Source organism: Suricata suricatta, chromosome 8 (assembly GCF_006229205.1).
Source record: "Suricata suricatta isolate VVHF042 chromosome 8, meerkat_22Aug2017_6uvM2_HiC, whole genome shotgun sequence".
Lineage (NCBI taxonomy): Eukaryota > Metazoa > Chordata > Mammalia > Carnivora > Herpestidae > Suricata > Suricata suricatta.
In genome coordinates this window covers 73258669-73276910 of record NC_043707.1, presented here as the reverse complement: position 1 = coordinate 73276910, position 18242 = coordinate 73258669, and the positions used below count along the sequence as shown (strand labels likewise).

Below are 18242 nucleotides of genomic sequence, written 5' to 3'. Positions count from 1 at the left end.
CAGGTAAAGCAACCAAGGACAGATCTTCCACAAGGTCCTCCGGCTCTGTCATCATGGACCAGAGACATTTGCGGCAATGTTGCAAGTTAGAGGTCTTCCTAAATTAAAGACAGCAGGCTCACTCCATAAACTGTGCTACATTTCTTTTTTCAGTGGGTTACACTCTTTTAAATGCTGGGAAATATACAACTTCAAAATAAGACTACGAAACTCATGAGATTACAAACATTTTGAGGGACACGTAGGAAAACTCTTCAAGCAACAAGAAGTCCTTGCCTTTAAGAATTCGTGTTTGGCACCACATGTTAAGTACCCTGGAATTAAAATATACATAAGTAAGTAAATATATAAATAAGGAGGCAAACAAATAAATTTGTGTTTGGGAGGGTGTTTTCTCTCCGTGCCGGAACCCAGTGACACCAGGTGCTGTACACTGAGGCTGCTCCTATAGACCTGAGCTTGCGTCCAGCCCCTCATCTACTTGAAAGGGGAAGTTGGGCAGTTATATGGCTCCCCTTAGCCTTAGGGCCTTCCCCTGTTCTCTACTGCAGCCACAGACACAGAGCAAAGCAGCACTAGATCAGCACTGCCTAATAAATATATGATGTGAGCCACATGTATAACTTCAAGTTTTCTAGTAGTCACATTTTTAAAGTAAAAGGAAGCAGGAAAATCATCTGATATATCCAAAATATTACCATTTACATGTATAATCAATGCCAAAATTATTGAGATACTTTACAGTCTTTTTAAAATACATCTTCTGGGCACCTGGGTGGCTCAGTCAATTAAGCATCTGACTTGGCTTCAGCTCAGTTCTTGATCTCAAGTTCATGAATTGGAGCCCCACATCCGGCTCCTCGCGGACAATGCTGAGTCAGCTTGGGATTCTTTCTCTCTCTCTGTCTCTCTACTGCTCCCACACTCTCTTTCTCTCTCAAAACAAATAAATTTAAAAAAATTTAAAAAAGGAATGCCCTTTCAAGTGGATGCATAACTTTAAAAAATAAAAACAAAAATAAAAAATAAAATAAAATACATCTTCAAAAGCCACTGTGCACTTCATACTTACAGCACATCTCTGTTAAGACAGAACAGCTCAAGTATACCATGCAGGCTTGGTTTCAGTTGAAAATCTAAATAACAGTGACTTAGATAAGATTTCCCTTCTGTATATATGAGGTCTGAAGGTAAGCAGATCAGGGTGAGGACAGCCTCCCCGCAGTCATTGGGTCTCAGTCTTCTAGTGTGTGACTGCACCATCTTCAATACATAGCTTCCTATGTGGACAAGCTGGCTGCTTAAGCATCATTTATCACAACTGTATTCCAGCCAAGAAGGAGAGAAGGGTACCTGTTTTGAGAAGTTGCATCCAGCACTAATACTTATATTTCTGTAACAAGAACTTCAATCATTTGGCCATACTTAGCTGTAGGGAGATTGGGAACTGCAGTGTTTATTTCAGACAGCCAAGTTTTCAGCTACACAAAGATAGGAGGATGGATGCTGTGGGGAAAATAGCAATCCTTCCATAATACCAGTCTCATAAGATCAATGGAGAATCGAATAAGAGTACATAGTGCAGTCATTAGTACAACAGGAGAAGTACATTACAGTATGATTGTATTACTCTGCTCTCACTCCATTTCAAGCCCAGAAGAGTCACAGAATAAACAAACATATGCTCAAACCAAATACTGTTCATTTGATACATTCCAATATTGCTCAAAGATAAAACAATTACTTTCTTAGGTCCTTAGATTTGGAGTGGTTCTAGATACTTTATCTTCATAAGGGCACATAAAAGGAAAAAAAAACCTTGCATTATTTAAGCTCCATGAACAATTGTTATGCTGAGTTAAGGGAAATGTGCTGAGCAAAATGCATATAACTTTTTATTGGTCCCCAAAGACTAGAGAAGTTAGTTTGAGGCATTTGGTGAATTCTAAATACATCTCATCCTAAATACATCTCATCCCTAATTTCAAATGACGTTCAATGACATTCAAAATGGTTTTGTGAGACTAATGAAAGGGAGACCTCTGACGCCTCTGTGATTTTATTGAAGACATGTGCGGGCCAATAACAAATAAAAATTTTTAAATAAAATTTAAAAAATCTAAGTAAATCTACATTCATTAATTTGAGCCAATTAGGTTGACATTAGTCTGTTTAATTATCTATTCAAGCAAATTTCGTAATGCATTTTTAATGCTAAGGTGATTTCTAGCTACCCTAATGTCTGTAGGTTATTCATCAACCTTCTGTGTGGTGTGCATGCAGAATGCAGAGTAAGTTAACATTAGCCTAGTTTACACAGACTTAAAAAGGAAAACTTTGAAGCTATGAATCCACATTGCAGGATGAAGGGGACACTGGCTGGGTTCTGATCCCAGATCTGTTATTGACTCTTCTGTAAGACCCTGTAACAAGTCTCTTAACTTCTGTTGGTGCAATCGCCTCCTATGTAAACAAATCCAGTAAAAGAAACAAATCCAGCTAGAAGTTTATTTTAGCATTTGATTTCTGTGATTTTCTAAGAATCAAATAATTTGAGTTAACGTGTGTCACTGCTCCCTCCACCATTCAGTTAATACTCACAGCGTTGTCATGTCCAACAATGTCTATTCCCCTACATAAATGTTCTAAGATTTCAGTTTGATTGATTCTCTTTTGCCCATGCAGTGAGCTGGAAACAGCTGTTTTTCTTGAGAATTGTCAAGTTTAAGCAATGTACAATCCTATGGCTTTAAGTTTAAATCACTCACAGTGTCTGTTCCCTGGTGGAATTCTTCTCCCTTCAGGAATAGGGCCTATATACAATCAGAGCCTAGGGTTGAGGGGATGAGAAGGCAAAAATTTCCCAACTGGGTCACGGAGAATGATGGTAAGTGGTCCCTCTCTTATTTTTGCCCTTTGGTTAACAGATGCATGTGTTCACCTTTTGGAGACATAGCACCACATAAGCGTATTTTGGGGATATACCACATGCTGGAAGATGGCACTCCACAATCACATGATAACATCTCAAAACTGACACCTCAGTTGTGCCTTTAAAAGGCCGTTTTATCACTCTTATCAGGTCAGCAGCTGATGATGTGACAGGACTGATAGATCATACAATCATTTACAGAGTGCCATATCGCCTTCATTTTAAAGTAGGACTCGTGGTCCCTTAACCTATTGAATAATGTGCAGGACTGTATAAGCCCTTGGATAGTGCTGATAGTGCTGCCAGGTGAGTGTCTGTACTTAGGAAAAACAAAGGCAGATTCGAAATATGTATCAATCCTTGTTCGGATGAGTCATTACCCTTTTCACAATGAAAGGGGTCCCATGTATTCAGTTCATTGCCAAGTGTTCTCAAGGCTCAGTGCCGTATCAAGTTCTCACTTGATTTGGGTCTTTACTGCTAGAAAATTGGATGTTTGTAAGCAACAGTTATGATCAGTAACAGAAAGTAGAATCTCATGCTGTGGGGCCCATGTAAGGCCTCATTCTCTGTTGTCATGGCTACTCTCCTCATGAGCTTATTATGCCAGCATTGGGATTGCCAGTGGCAGAGGCTAACTGACATTAACTGACCAAGTCATTCTGTCTACTGGATTGTTAAGTGCGTCTTCCATGACTGGTGATCTTTGCTAGACATTACGTAATACAAAGATCTTCACATTTAATGCCCATTCCCACAGTTACTTGTGCCCAGGTCTTAATTCATAAAGATGGCTGGGTGACAAAACAGAGGTCAATGTCATTGAAGGAAGAATTTACTACTTACATTTCCTGAGAAAAGAGGACATGCCACACCATCCAGGGCCACCACCATCAGTGTTTGTCAGGAAGCAAAAGCAAGAGTTAGGGAAAAGCCTAGAACAGAACTTTTCTTGTGGTTTCCATGGGAAAGACAAAGTAGGGCTTTTAGGACTGGCTAGTTTGAATAATTCTGTCAGGCTTTGGGGCGTAGGGTCTGTCTCTTCTTTAGCTGTCTGGTTTCTAGCCCTGGGTTGACTTAGGATAGAAGAAATATTGGCTTGGTGTGTGAGTTAGATAAAGGAAGTGGTTGGATCTCATAGGAGTGGAATGCTCTAAGTAGCTTTCTTTTCCTTAGCAATTGACTATCCCTGGGAGGGGCAATCTCTCACTGGGTCTGGAAGGCCCACCAATATGTCAAACGTCATAAGATACAGAGACTAATAAAATGCATGACTAATAAATATAGATCCATTCACAGATCTTTTCTTCCCAATCTGCCAGTCTTTCTCTTTCCAGGAGCCTAACCAATCAATCAAGCCATTTGCCCATGAGTGTCTATATATATTCTTACCAAGTCCACTTTTCTTTCCACACAAAGTAGTAGATGACCTTTTGGTGCATTTCCTAAAGCTTTATTCATTGAAAGGATTTCCCTTCAACACTGCCATAAAAGCCACCCTCCTCTTACGGCCATAAGTGTGCTGGAGAAACACTGGTGGATGGCATGAAGCTCATAACCCGCATATCTTTCTTGAGCTCTCTATCCCTACTTTTGTCTGATTCTAGATCTATCATTTCCATCTTACAGTGTATTGCTGCTGGGCTCACCAGATCTTATTACTTGGTAGGCTTGGTAGAAACCAGCTCATAATGAACAGCTCTGGCCACAAAGTCCCTTCATGTCCCCTAGTCACACATTTGTCTCTACCAAGACCCTATAACACACCAGGAGCTAATATGCAAATAATGAATAATTCTCTTCTGTAGATAATATGCTTCAGAATCCTAAGAGTCGATGTTGTAATTTTCCTATCGTGGCTTTCTGTAAACCCCATACAACATCTTCCTCAATCAGGGACACTTCGAATAGCGTAGAATCTGCTAATTCATCTGACTTAAGCCACGGGAATGTTTGCACCCAGCCTGGGCCTGCTGCAGAGACTTCTAATGCTCTGGGCCCTACAAAAAGCTGGAAGACTTTCTGGTCATTTAGTAAATGGGTTGGATCAGTATTCCCATTGGAATATCTCAGTGGAATATGATGTCTCCAAAACTTGGAAAGACTATCAGACATTGTGTTTTCTTCTTAGTGCTAGAAAGTTTGAGATGCAGTTATGCGTCCTTTGGAAGGGATCTCCTGGAACATCGTAGACTACAGGTCATCAAACATTTTTTATACAGGCCAGAGAGCAAATATTTTAGGCTTTGTGGATCAAATAGTCTCTATTGCAACTACTCAATATATAAACTATACATAAGCAAATGGGCATGGCTGTGTTCCAATAAAAATTATTTACAAAAACAGGTAGTAGGATAGACTTTTCCAACCCCTGCACTAGACCATAGGACTCCTAAAAACTTCACTAATATGGTGGGCTCCTTATAGTTTTCTCTACCATTCTCTAGAGCACAAGCACCACTTCCTACTCTTGTGGTTTAATTAACGTGATATCATGTGTACAAATGGACCAATGTGATGTTCTGTGGAATTTCCATATGGTCCAGGTCTCATATGCAAAAAATAGGAAATTAGTGTGCCTAGGGCAAGATCAGAAATGTATACAGCAGTCCATCCTATTTCCTATGGAAATTGTTTCTGTTCTTCTTGGTTTACAAATCTGATGGATTTGCGGCACCTGTGTGGCTCATTTGGTTAAATGTCTGACTTCAGCTCAGGTCGTGATCTCCTAGTTCATGGGTTCGAGCCCTGTGGTGGGCTCTGGGCTGACAGCTCAAAACCTGGAGCCTGCCTTGGATTCTGTCTCCCTCTCTCCCTGCCCCTCCCCTGCTTGCTCGCTCGCTCGCTCTCTCTCTCTCTCTCGCTCTCTCTCTTTATCTTTCTCTCTCTAAATACTTTTAAAAATTTAAAAAGAATCTGATGGGAATTATCCAGCACACTCAGGATCCAGTCCCATGTATAACCCTCCAACTTTTGTGTATATTGACTGAAACTTTACCACTCTTTCGGCCCCTAAGCCCCTTTCTCCCTTAACAGTCCAAGTATGTCTCTGGATGGTTTATCATGTAACTTGACCTTATTTATAGGTCTGGTGCCTGAAGGAGAAGTAGAAATAAACTCCAAGGAAACATGTGTTTCCTTGCTAGGCAGAAGACTTTGCATTGCCTTCAAGTAAGGGTGGCAGTGCTGGCTTTTAAGAGGGAAAAGTAGTCTACGGCTGCAGGTTCAGAGGATTCAGGAAAATCTGAGGATTCAAGATCTCCGGTTCATCAATCTCAGGTGTGCAGGCCTGTCAGAAGTGAAAATTTAATGTTCCTTGGAGCTGTGCTATTCTTATAATTGAGTCCTTATAATTAAGTCCTAATTTTTTCCTATCATCTGGCTGTAGAGGTCCCTTATATGCTACCAAGGAGGTCCTCTTGCTTTCATGCTTTGCACTGTATTGATTATTAATCATCCTCATCTTTTCATCTTCTTTCTTTCCTGTTTTAAGTTAAATTTTAGTTAACATACAGTGCAATATTGGTTTTAAGAGTAGAGTTCAGAGACTTATCAGTTACATACAACACCCAATGCTCATCACAAATGCCCTCCTTAGTACCTATCACCCATCTAGCCCACCGCCCACCCACCTCCTTCCATCAACCCTTAGTTTGTTCTCTATTGTTAAGAGTCTCTTATCATTTGCTTCCCTCCTCTCTATCTCCCTCCCATATGTTTATCTGTTTTGTTTCCTAAATTCCATATGAGTGAAATCTTATGGTATTTGTCTTTCTCTGATTGACTTATTTCACTTAGCATAATACATTCTAGCTCTGTCCATGTCATTGCAAATGGCAAGATTTCATTCTTTTTGATGACCAAGTAATATTCCTATATATATATATATATATATGTGTGTGTGTGTGTGTGTGTGTGTGTATACTACATCTCCTTTATCCATTCATCAGTTGATGGACATTTGGGCTTTTTCAATAGTTTGGCTATTGATAATGCTGCTATCAACATTGGGGTGCATGTACCCCTTTGAATCTATATTTTCATATCCTTTGGGTAAATATCTAATAGTGCAATGACTGTGTCAGAGGGTCATCATCTTTCTTAATGTATTAATGGTTCTCAGCAACACCCATACAAATTCCATAGTCCTTACAATAATTATTACCCTCAAATCTCTCAAACATCTAAGATATTGCCCCTGCCAGAGTATTCCCTTCCTCCAGTATCCCATCTTAATTCACTTTAGGTGATAGTTTTAACAATCCCATAATTACAACATTTCAGGTGCTTATTGCCAACTGGAAAGTGGGTTGTTAGGCTCCAAAAATCCCATTGTAAAGCCTCCTTTCTAGAATCACTCCTAGATCCACAGGTTGGCTTTCTTGAGAAAGATACAGTGAGTCCCTGAGATTGTGATGCGGGCTTATTAAGGATTACTGTCAGGAACAATGCCTGTGAGCAGTGAGGGAGGCAGGACTGGGCAAAGCGAGAAGCTGGACTACAATGCAGTTGCAACAAAGCCTCAGCCAGTTAGAAGCTCTGGGGCTGGAATATCTCTGCAGGGTTGTCCTGAAGGAGGTCAGAGGGTCAGGATCTGTACCTCCTACACTGTGAGCCCTTCCCAGAGAATGGGTATAAACTTGGCTGAGGCAGTTTCATTTAGCCTAAGTAATTGCTCCGAAGGGACCCAATGATAAGCCAGCAGAGGCCAACACTTCCAGCATCTGAGTCTTTCGGTCCCAAGGGAGATTTGGGTGACGCACAGCATCTTTATCAGGAGCTTCACTGCCCATTTTGTGGCCCCCAGGGAGATATTAACACAACGTGAGGACTGCAGAGCAAAGCATGAGACTGAGACCTTGAAGCTATCACTGAGTGGCCAGATCAACCCTGAGACAGCCTAGCTCGAAACTTCTTAAGTACACAAGATGTCCTTCCAGGGGAAGACACTCTTGGGTTTTCGATTACTTGCAACCAAAAACATTTTAGCTCATGTATACATTATCTCAGTTAATCCTAAGTTACTCTGTAAAGTAGGTATTGTTATACTCATTTCAAAATTATAGAGGTAACATTTATGGTTACTTGCCCAAGGTCACACAGCTAGAAATTGGAAAGGCCCAATCTATAACTTAGCACAATCTAGACCCAAAGTCCTTATTCTTCACCCTTTCCTAAACATGTATGTGACAGCTGATCAAACTGAAAGGAGGATGTGAGTATCCCCCACACAGGAAGAAATTCATAGCCTGTTTGTCGCTTAAGATCCAATGTATACTAGAAGAGTTGCTCTCAAAAAACTCACTGTTCCCTGACTTGTTGGAGCAGGTTGAACGGTGGCCCCCCCAAATCTTATGTTCATGTCTTAGTTTCTGGAACCTGTAAATGTGACCTTATGTGGAAAAAGGTCTTTGTAGATACCATTAAGGACCTTGAGATGAAGAGATCACCTTGGGTTATTTGGGTAGGCCCTAAATCCAATGACAAGTGTCCTTGTAAGGGTCCTACAGGGGAGACCGACAGACAGAAGAGGCAATAGGGCCATGGGGGACTGGAGTGTTGCAAACACAACCTGATGAACCCCAGAAAGTACCATAAGCTGAAGAAGCAGGACAGAATTTCCTCTAGGACTTTTAAAGCAGGCACAATCCTACCAACACCTTGATTTTGGACTTCCGATCTCCAGGACGATGAGGGAATAAATTTCTGTTGCTTTACACCATCAGGTTTGTGTTAATTTGTTATGGCAGCCTCAGGAAACTCACGTATCTGGGGTCCTTTTATTCTAAACACACTTATTTCCCCTTCTCATACAAGGGAATCACTATACCTTTCTTCCAATTTTTTTTTGAATATTATCCTTATGTGGTAAATTTCCAATGAAATCCTTTACACTTTAAGGAATGAGTGTAAATGACTTCTTTGGCAGATGGTAAAGGCCCTGTAGAGGCATGAATGAGCACTTTGCTGGGAAGAAGGTCTATAGCCATTCTTTCTCAATGGGAAATCCATAGAATCCAAACACTTAAAAAATTCCTGAAAAAGAGTCCAGGCAAATGGGAGAACAAAAGGCAGCTGCACTCTGAGAGAAATGGGAACAAAGACTGCGAAAAATTCAAGAGAGAAAAAGTTTCCACTATTTGAAGCAGGAAGAACCCAGTAAGAAGGCTTGAAATCCATGTCTTTAGAAGGAAGTTTTGGTTTCCTCCAAAATGCAGGTAAGAAAGCAGAAGTTACAAAGGTTTTGCAAAGGAGACTCCAAAAGGCAAAGTCTATCCAGTCCCAAGTCTGGAGGGAAAATAAAAACAATGCTTTTTCTGGACAAAGGCCTAGAGAAGTTCAGATTTCTGTAGTTAAATCTTGCATGTGGTTGAAAAAGCTAAATTCAGTATCAATAACAAACAGGCAAAATGCTGTTTCCAAAGAGTGGTTTCTATTATATTAAGAACAAAGGGAGAAAAAGCAGGTTACTAAAAGGGAAGAAAGGTATGAACTTAAGTCTGACTCTAAAAAGAAAACGGAATGGAATGCATTTTCTGAGCCTGTTTCAGTGAAGGTTCTGAGATGAAATTTAGAGGAATTCGACTTAGTCTTAGAAATTTGGCTGCGGAAGCCAGAAGCCCCAGATGACAGCTGCTCCGTTGGGCGAACTGCAGACTGCCTCCAGGCAGCAAATGGGCTGGAGTCACCTGCTTTTATTTGCCCGGGAAAGTACTTGAGACGGGCCGGGAAGGGTGTGGGGAAGGGAAGGGAAAGCGCTGTACAGCAAGCTGGCTTCCCAGAAAAATTGGAGCCGAGAGCCTGTAGTCTTCTGTAACACAATTACAAAATGTTTGGATACAAATTACCTGGCAGGTGTTTATAGTTCAGGCTGGCCAGCCTGCACTAAACCAGGTGAAACCCAAAGCCTGTTTTTCAGCATAATTTACAATTTTAAGCACAAGAGACCATTCTTCACAAAACAGGATTCTGGTCCTTGAAAATTTCAGACTCCAGGCTTTCCTGCCTGGAAAATAACACCTGGGATATAACATCCAATAGCTCCTTTGCAATCCACTGCAATAGATGTTTTTAGAGCACAGGAGAAGCAAAATGCATATATGTCCAAAATGGATCACGATTTCTAAGGATTCTGCTCTAACATCAATTTCTTCTCTGAAGCAAATACAGTGTTTCTAAAACTTACATAACCAAGATAATAGCTAGTGAGAAGGGCCTAAGGTTTTTGTTCTTGTTGTTTGTTTTTAGAAAAAAATCATGTTACACTCTAAATTCCTGGTTAAAAAGGATTATCAAATCAGCAGAGGAATAAAATGTACTAGCAATTTGGCCACCCACGTGACATGATATAGAAGCACATTTTACAACATGAATATTCAGTGTGGCACAAAACTTTCCTCATCAAATTATTTCATCCTGCTTATCTCATTGTTCTTTCCCGGTAGGTACTAGCTTGTGCAGGGTTTCCAGCATCTTCTAGGGCTTGCTTCTCTTGGCCTCTCCATATCTCACCTCACTCATAAAGTCCAGTGAAAATTTTCTACTTGGGTCTAATAACACATGAAAAGAAGGCAAGATATTTTATTTAACAAACACATACAGAATGTTCTTTTTTTAAAAAAAAAAGTTGTTTGTTTATTTATTTTGAGAGAGAGGGAGAGAGAGCATAGGAGGGGCAAAGAGAAAGGGAGAGAATCCCAATCAGGTTCTGTGCTCTCAGCACAGGGTCCTATGCAGGGCTCCGCCTCACAAACCGTGAGATCATGACCTGAGCCGAAATCAAGAGTCTGACTGTCAACAAACTGAGCCCCCCGGGAGTACCGTATAGAAATTTCCGTGCGTCAGCCATAAATACTATCACAGCACTTTACAAACATTAACCATTTGACAGGTTCTATTTCACCTCTATTTTACAGATGAGGATACTTGTCATAGAGCTAGAAAGAAGTAGATCCAGGATTTAAGTGAGTTTGTGAAATTAAACACTATACAATGTTAGCTTAAGTTGTAGTATTATAAAGAGGAATGAAGCAGAATTATCATATAATATGAAGTACTTATATATAAGCATTTATTTAAAAATGGAGATTTTAAAAAGGTTAATAAATGGAGATTTTTTTTAAATGGAAGAAGGTCATCTAGAAGATTCATGTGGACAGGTTTTCATCATGGGTTTCTAAAATTATAGTTTAATTATAGTTTATTAAGCTTTAAAATATATTATATATACCATATATGTATATTATATATAGTATATATACATTATATATACCATATATGTATATTATATATAGTATATATACATTATATATATAAGTAGTGGTACTCAACTGATATAAAGACAATCACCAGTCAAGACTGTATATATCTTTAAATCATCGATTATATTTATTTCTCTGATTATAAAAGTAATAAATGTTCAGATACAGAAGATTCAGAAAAGCACATGGCAAAAAATAAAAATCACTCCTAATCCCACCATCTAGACACATCATCACTGATATTTGTATAGAGGGAGTCTCTTCGTCTTCTTTCTATCTTTATATTCATTGCTTGGTGTATTGACTCAGCACATATTAGATGGGTTCTTTGTGCCAAAGTGAGACCTTATTCAAAGAAAAATAAGTTATACTTTTTTTTTTTAGTGTGGACTATATATTCTCTAAGAGTTGTAAAAGTCATAAAACCAACACATTAAGATTACAAAAGTACTTATAGAGTATAAATAAATTCCCAGTGATACATATGGTAGAGCATTCTTAGAAACCAAAATATTCAGTCTAATTGAAGTCACAACGGTGATATTTTTCAAAAGATGATTTTGTCATTCTATGTGCTGCATTGCCCAAAAGCAGTTTTTGTATCAGTTGGATGAAAACAATGCTTACTCTTGAACTTGTGCACAAAGTAATTGATATGACACATCCATTAATTCATGATTATTTTCTTAGTGAATTGATTCTCAAGCTTCTCTAAGATAGGAAGGCACAAGACGACTAAAAAGAAATCTTGATTTCTGACTGTTCTAATACTGCTTAGCATTTGTAAAGTAAACTGTATCCATGAAGTATGTTATAATTACTAATCACAGAACACCTTGCTGAGCTAGCAGTAGAAGAATTCTTTCATACAGGAGGAAAATTAACACTGTAAATCAACATACTACTTTGAAATTTTGCATGGTTGCATGCTATGATTTCCAGCATCACAAGAGGCTGACGGAAGTCCTCCATTGAGCGTAGACTCCCGGTGGAGGTGGCTGCCTTGTCACAGCTTTGCAGCCAGCTTCCTCCTGACTGTACCAGTAATTCTGCCGTACGGATTGTCTAACGGTAGCAAGACCTGTAGAAAAACCACATGGCAACTTCAGAGGCATTAAAATAAACCTCTCCTTTTTTCGATGAATTGATATTAAAAACAAAAACAACAACGCGCTAAACAGGAAAATGGATATGCCCTACAGTCAAGTTATATCAAGCATGATAATGCCTTATTTTTCCGGCAGTAGTTGAGGGATGAGTTGATTGTCCAGAAGATTAAAGAGTTTGAAAGATTTGAATCACTAGGATATAAGTGTTTCTTAAATCACTGTATATCTCTGCTTTTTAAACAGAATGTGGTGACCATAATTTGGCCTTTACTTGGGGATTCGCTTTGAACACCTATCAATGTCCAATGCTGTCATACCACACCCTCAGGAACATCTGAGGTCCTCAGGGCTGGTAGCCCAATGCTAAATGGCTCCACAGCTGCGGGTTTACCATGGTTCCGTCTTGCCTCCCCGTGATTTGTCACCTCTCCACTGTTGTCAGTGTGGCCTGACTCCCTGCTTCTCATGTGTTGCCTTCACTTTGTACAGCCTGCTGGGCTGAGGGCCTGAGAGCAGCTCCCCCCTTCCAACCCCAAAGCGCAGACACAGAGTCAGGACAACCTGTTCCGCCTCTGAGGTGCCTTCATGCGGAGCCCTGGCCCAAAGAATCTGGGCCCTCCTGTCCCGGGGCCCCCACGCAGGCTTCACGTGGAGGGGAGGAAGCTGCAAGTCTCACTTCCTGGAAATAGAGACACACCTGGCAAGCCATGCGACATGTCCTTGAGCTGGGATCAATGCAGGTCACAGGTTTGGGGGCCCTGAGGAGACCTCGCTTCTCTGCTGGGTTCCTCATCTAAGCGCTACTCCAGTCATGATGCTTGACCCTTTTCTGTTTGGAACCCATTTGTTTTACCTTTGGTCGACATGGCCAAGACTACTTTCAGGTCTGTCTCTTGTCCTTTAGAAGGTACTTATTTTAAAGGCCTTTAATTCTAATTAATGGTATTCTGGTCATCGACATCCTTTCCTTCCAGTGACATCAACGATGCTGTCTCCCAGTTCAGTTGAATGAACAGTTCCTGAGATCAGCGTTTCTCTCGTCTGTGACTCAGGGTTCTCTAGAAGCTATCACAGGCTCCTAAGCATGACCTGTGTTTCCCAGTGCTGTTCCCCAGCCTTCACCTGAAGCTGTGGTAGCACAGCTCGATGGACCCCATTAACATGATTTGCAGAACAGAAACAAGAATAAAGAAATCCTACCATTCTCAAAATGGGTCAAGAGAGAAAGGCCAGCTCCAATCTCCCAGGACCCACTACGTCGGGCTGACTAGTCAGACACACTTGGTTTAACCTTCTGCCATGGCTTAAAACAATTCCGGGTAAGTGTTTTTCCAAAACAATGTGTCTTTTCAAAGAGTGCACTTCCTCATCTTCCTTCCTTTCTTTCTTTCTGTCTTTCTTTCCTTTCTTATGTTTATTTATTTATTTTTGAGAGAGAGAGAGAGTGCGCGTGTACACACCTGCGAGTGAGGTAGAAGCAGAGAAAGAATCCCAAGCAGGCTCTGTGCCATTTCTGTAGAGCCTTACAAGCCCTGAGATCATGAACTGAGCCAAAATCAAGGGTCGGATACTTAACGACTGAGTCACCCAGGCAACCCCCTCATCTAGCTTTCTATAATTACAGTTGGAAACACAAATAGTCTTTCTTTTTTTCTGTTTACATTTTCTGTTCATATGCTACTTAAATTGACTACTTAATCAAAAGTTAAAGATGATGAAAGAAAATGAAAATAGAATCTGTTTTTTTTTCTCCTTATTGTCTCATGATGGAAGAAGAATGAAGCTGTGACCCTGTGTGGCACTGTTTGGAGAAGTACATCTCTGAGTTGTCTCCTCTGGCACACTCTGTTCTTTCTTTGTCTTTTAATTTCTGTAGCTTCCAACCCTCCTCCATAATCATTCACCCACTTCTACGGCACTCCAGCCTCAGGTACTGAAAGGCCCAGAATCTAAGAGGACTCTAATCAGTGGCAACTATAAATATTCCAAAAACAAAGGCTATTATAAAAATGGGTAAGGGTGTAGGGGTAGGAGGGTAGATGTTCTTTTAAAGTTCTCTTACCTCTTCCTTGTTGATCAGTCCCATTTTTGTCATGTCTATGTTAAAGTAGTGAATGTTTGGCAGGCTGATTTCCATATCTTCTATCTGGAATCCAAAGTAATATGAATCATGTTGGGTATCTATTAATATATCTCTCTTTCATTCCTCCCCAGCAACCCAACTGCCCATTAGCCCATTATTCAAGTTCCACCTCTGTGTCTGAGACACCTTCTGATGTTCTTCTACTTCTTGACATGGTTGTCTCCTGCTATTCCCATACTAGATGGTGGATGCATTCTTTTTCCCTCCAAGTACAAAATCTGTTCTCAGAAAAGTAAGAGTTCCTTGGGTCAGAAAACAGTGAGATCTTCAGTATCCAACTGGCCTCCTGGTGCTGGCCAGTAGACCTTCTAAATTCTTTTTCAGTCCGTTTCCTCCTCCCTAGGCCTCTCCTGAACATTTACAGGCCCTGGGGTAAGAGTACAGTTGGAGGCCCACCATGCCACATGTTTAAAGTTTTGAATCAGACAAGCAACATTTTTGTTTGCAAGGAAGGGGCAGAGAGAGGGAGAGAGAGAGAGAGAGAGAGAGAGAGAGAGAATCCCAAGTGAACCATGAAATCATGACCTAAGCCAAAACCAGGAGTCAGGCATTTAACAGACTGAGCCACCCAAGTGCCCCCATGCAAAAAAATTTTAAGTGAAATATGTCTTATCCTTCTTACTTGACAAATATACCTTCATAACAACCTGGAAAGGCAGAATCTAGTTGAAATTTCCATGACTGCTTGCAATGCCATACCAGGATGTGGTAGTGTGGGAAGAGCCAGACCCCAGCCCCTGGCCCATCCTTTATTCTCTCTCGGCCTCACGTGGACACCTTAGCTTGCTTGTCAAGTCTCATCCACACTTCCTGAAAACATCTGCCCCTTTGCCCACTCTCAGGCCCAAGGGTATACACATTGATGGCATGGTCTGCCTCCAGAGGATGGATCTGGGGAAGAGGTTTGCACAGGTTCTAAAAGTGGTCTCAGGGTTATTTGGGCAGTTAATTCTGGGGGGCAGGTATCCAGAGAAACTAGACAGGGATGTGTGCACCCCTGAAAGATTTGTTGTTTTGGCCCCACTGACTCTACATCCAGTGGAAAAAGGATAGCCAGAGAACAGCCTGGAAAGTGCCAGGTCATGGCAGGATCCCTCTTGCCTGTGTCTAAGACTGGTATTCTTTATCTCCACCCATCATGGCCTTACTTAGTTCAGACCCTGATTGCCAGATTTCTGCCTCCCAATCGTCTCCCCACAGGTCTCCGCGACTATGGTCTGCTGTTCTTTTAATTTATCACCCTTCTTTTAGAGTGATCTTTCTGGGGTGCAAATCCAATAGTGCTACACCTTGGTTAAACCCCTCCATGGCTCCTAAGGGCTTTGAAAATAAAGCACAGACTATAAACAAGCCCACAAAGATCCTCTTGGTCTGATTTCTGCCTCAACCCTAGGCACATTGAAAGACATTCACTCCTGACACTTCACATAAGGCAGAACCTCAACAGTGAATGATGATTCCATGCTGCTCCCATCTTATACCTACCATACACACCCTCAAGTGTGAACTCATATAAAACCCCTACTTGTCCCTCAAGACTCAACTCAAACACCTCTCCCTCCAGAAAGTCTGGCTGGCCCAATCTTCCATACCTGAGTTAGGTGCCTTTCTCTGTATTTCTGTAATGCTTTATGCTCTACCATATCATTAGTTTAGTTATTTCCTTCTTTTACTTAATGATGAACCCTTTGAGGGCAGGCACACTGTCTAATTTATCTTTGTATTGTTTGCGTGCTGACAGAGATATAATAACCATTCAATAACATCAAGTGGATGGATGAATGGAATCTGTCTGCATCTACCTTTCATTCTCTGGCTCCCCTGAAACAGACTCTCAGGCATTTATCCCTCCTTCAGGGGGTTTGAGCATCCTGATATAAGGCTTATATTGTGGCAGGTTGTAAAGACCCAAAGACTTTTCAACAAACTAAAGAACTATAGCAGTGGTCTATGTTTTCAGGTTGGACAGATTTTTCCATTTTTTGCTCTCTTCTCACTTGCTATAACAAGATTTTGAACAACAACAGATGTCAGTTTTCAGTGTCTTCCACTGTCTTATTTTAACTCTCAGCTCTTCTGTCAGAGATGACAGGAGACACAACAAGTTCTCTCAGGCCTCAGAATGGCAAGTGACCAAACATACCTCAGGAACCCGGCTCAAAGAGTGCACCTGGATGTCATAGAGGGTCTTCTGGACAGAGGGCGAGTACTCGCCTTTGTCATAGGGTCCAGCAAATTTCTCCAGGACAATATCCCGAACAGTATCCCTAAAATACAGAAAAGACAACTGCAGACTCATAGGGTGGTCTTTTAGGAGTGCATTATAATGCTAAGAAGCAGTGACCTTCTCTTCTGTAGTTAACAATTTTATTGCTGGTTTTAGAAGAGATTAATATCTTGTAATGCCCCCCACAACTCACTTCCCATTTCTTTACCCACATACATGCACAAACACATGTAAGAGTTACCTTAAGATGGCAACCGAGCAGCCATTTTGCTGTGGGTGGGAGAAGAACTCCATGCACCTACAACCCCCACCCCTCACCTACAGACCTGGAATGTCTGCGCTGTTTGAAAACAGCCAATCATGAAGCTCCAGCTTCCCATCACCCCGACAGAGGAGGCAATCTATCCCAACCCGCCATGTCCCTGAAATGCCCTTATTTGGTAATCTGCCCTCTCAAGACCAAACCCGGAAGTCTTTCACCCATAAAATACCTTGCGCCTTCTGTACCAGGTGCAACTTCCCTGACTTCCCACTCCCAGAATCACGGAACCTCGCCAGGGAATCGCAGATCCCAATAAAGGCTTTCTTGGCTCCATAACTTGGTCTCTTTCTTTCCTCTCATCTCTGCCTCCATCTATTAAATCTTACAGTGCACACACACACAGACACACACCCTATTCAACAAAGGTATTGAGTGTCACTAGGCTACCTTCATCTTCTGGAAGGAGGGCCCACTGGGCATTCTAGGGTAAATCTTCACGACATTTGAAGGACTTATGAAGAGGACTTCCAAGTACTCCAATTCCCTTACTGCTCAAACTGGCCAGTTCCTTGAATTGTTACAATTTTAGGGGTTTTATTCTGTGCCAGGCTCTGTGCTAAGGATTTTATGTGATTACTTGACAGAATTCTCTCAATATTCCTGAGGCAGGTACTATTATTATTTGCAAAATTTAGACGTGAGGAATCTTAAAAGTTACATGATCCATACTAACTTCCTCTCCTTAGTGGGCGGACCAGCTAAGACCCTAACTCTGCCGGGCTGAATTTTGTGCTCTTTCCAACAGAAATACATCAGTCTTCTGCCAATGGGAACACTTGGGAAAAAGAAGATTGAGGTGAAGTTCTTTGTAAGCATTTTCAGATCCATTACATAATAAAAGGAGTAGAGCAAAACTATACCAGTGGGAGGAAGCTACCAGGGGGCAGATTCCAGCTCATCAGAAAGTGGCAGTTTCAAGCAATGAGACCTTCAGCAGAGGAATGAGATGCCTGGTCAAAAAGCAAACTCAGAGTCCAGAGGCCTAAGTCTTGCTTGCCAAGGATGTTATAATCGTACCTTTATGTTGTTAACTCATTTATCATTTATAAACTGCTTCTGTAAATATCTCATTTTTAGTTTAGCCTAGAGTGACCAACTATCCCAGTTCACCTATCAACTGAGAGTTTTCCCAGGACATGGGATTTTCAGTGTTAAAATCAGAAAAGTCCTTGGCAAACTGGGAGGAGTTGCCTCAGGTAGCTCTCTCCGTGTGTACCATGAGGTAGTAAAGCCAAATATTATTATGCT

General features: G+C 41.1%; 1 protein-coding gene across 1 annotated transcript in view; it reads right to left on the bottom strand.

Annotated features, from left to right (window-relative positions):
* Nucleotides 1-11297: 11297 nt before the first annotated feature.
* LOC115297650 (uricase) overlaps nt 11298-18242 on the bottom strand; it is a 31477-nt gene continuing 24532 nt past the window's right edge. Inside the window, exons 6-8 of the mRNA XM_029945811.1 lie at nt 16589-16712; nt 14365-14448; nt 11298-12274 (exon numbers count right to left, since the gene is read on the bottom strand). Of these exons, the coding sequence (XP_029801671.1) occupies nt 12200-12274; nt 14365-14448; nt 16589-16712 (283 nt within the window). The 3' untranslated portion in view covers nt 11298-12199. The remainder of the gene's footprint in view (nt 12275-14364; nt 14449-16588; nt 16713-18242) is intronic.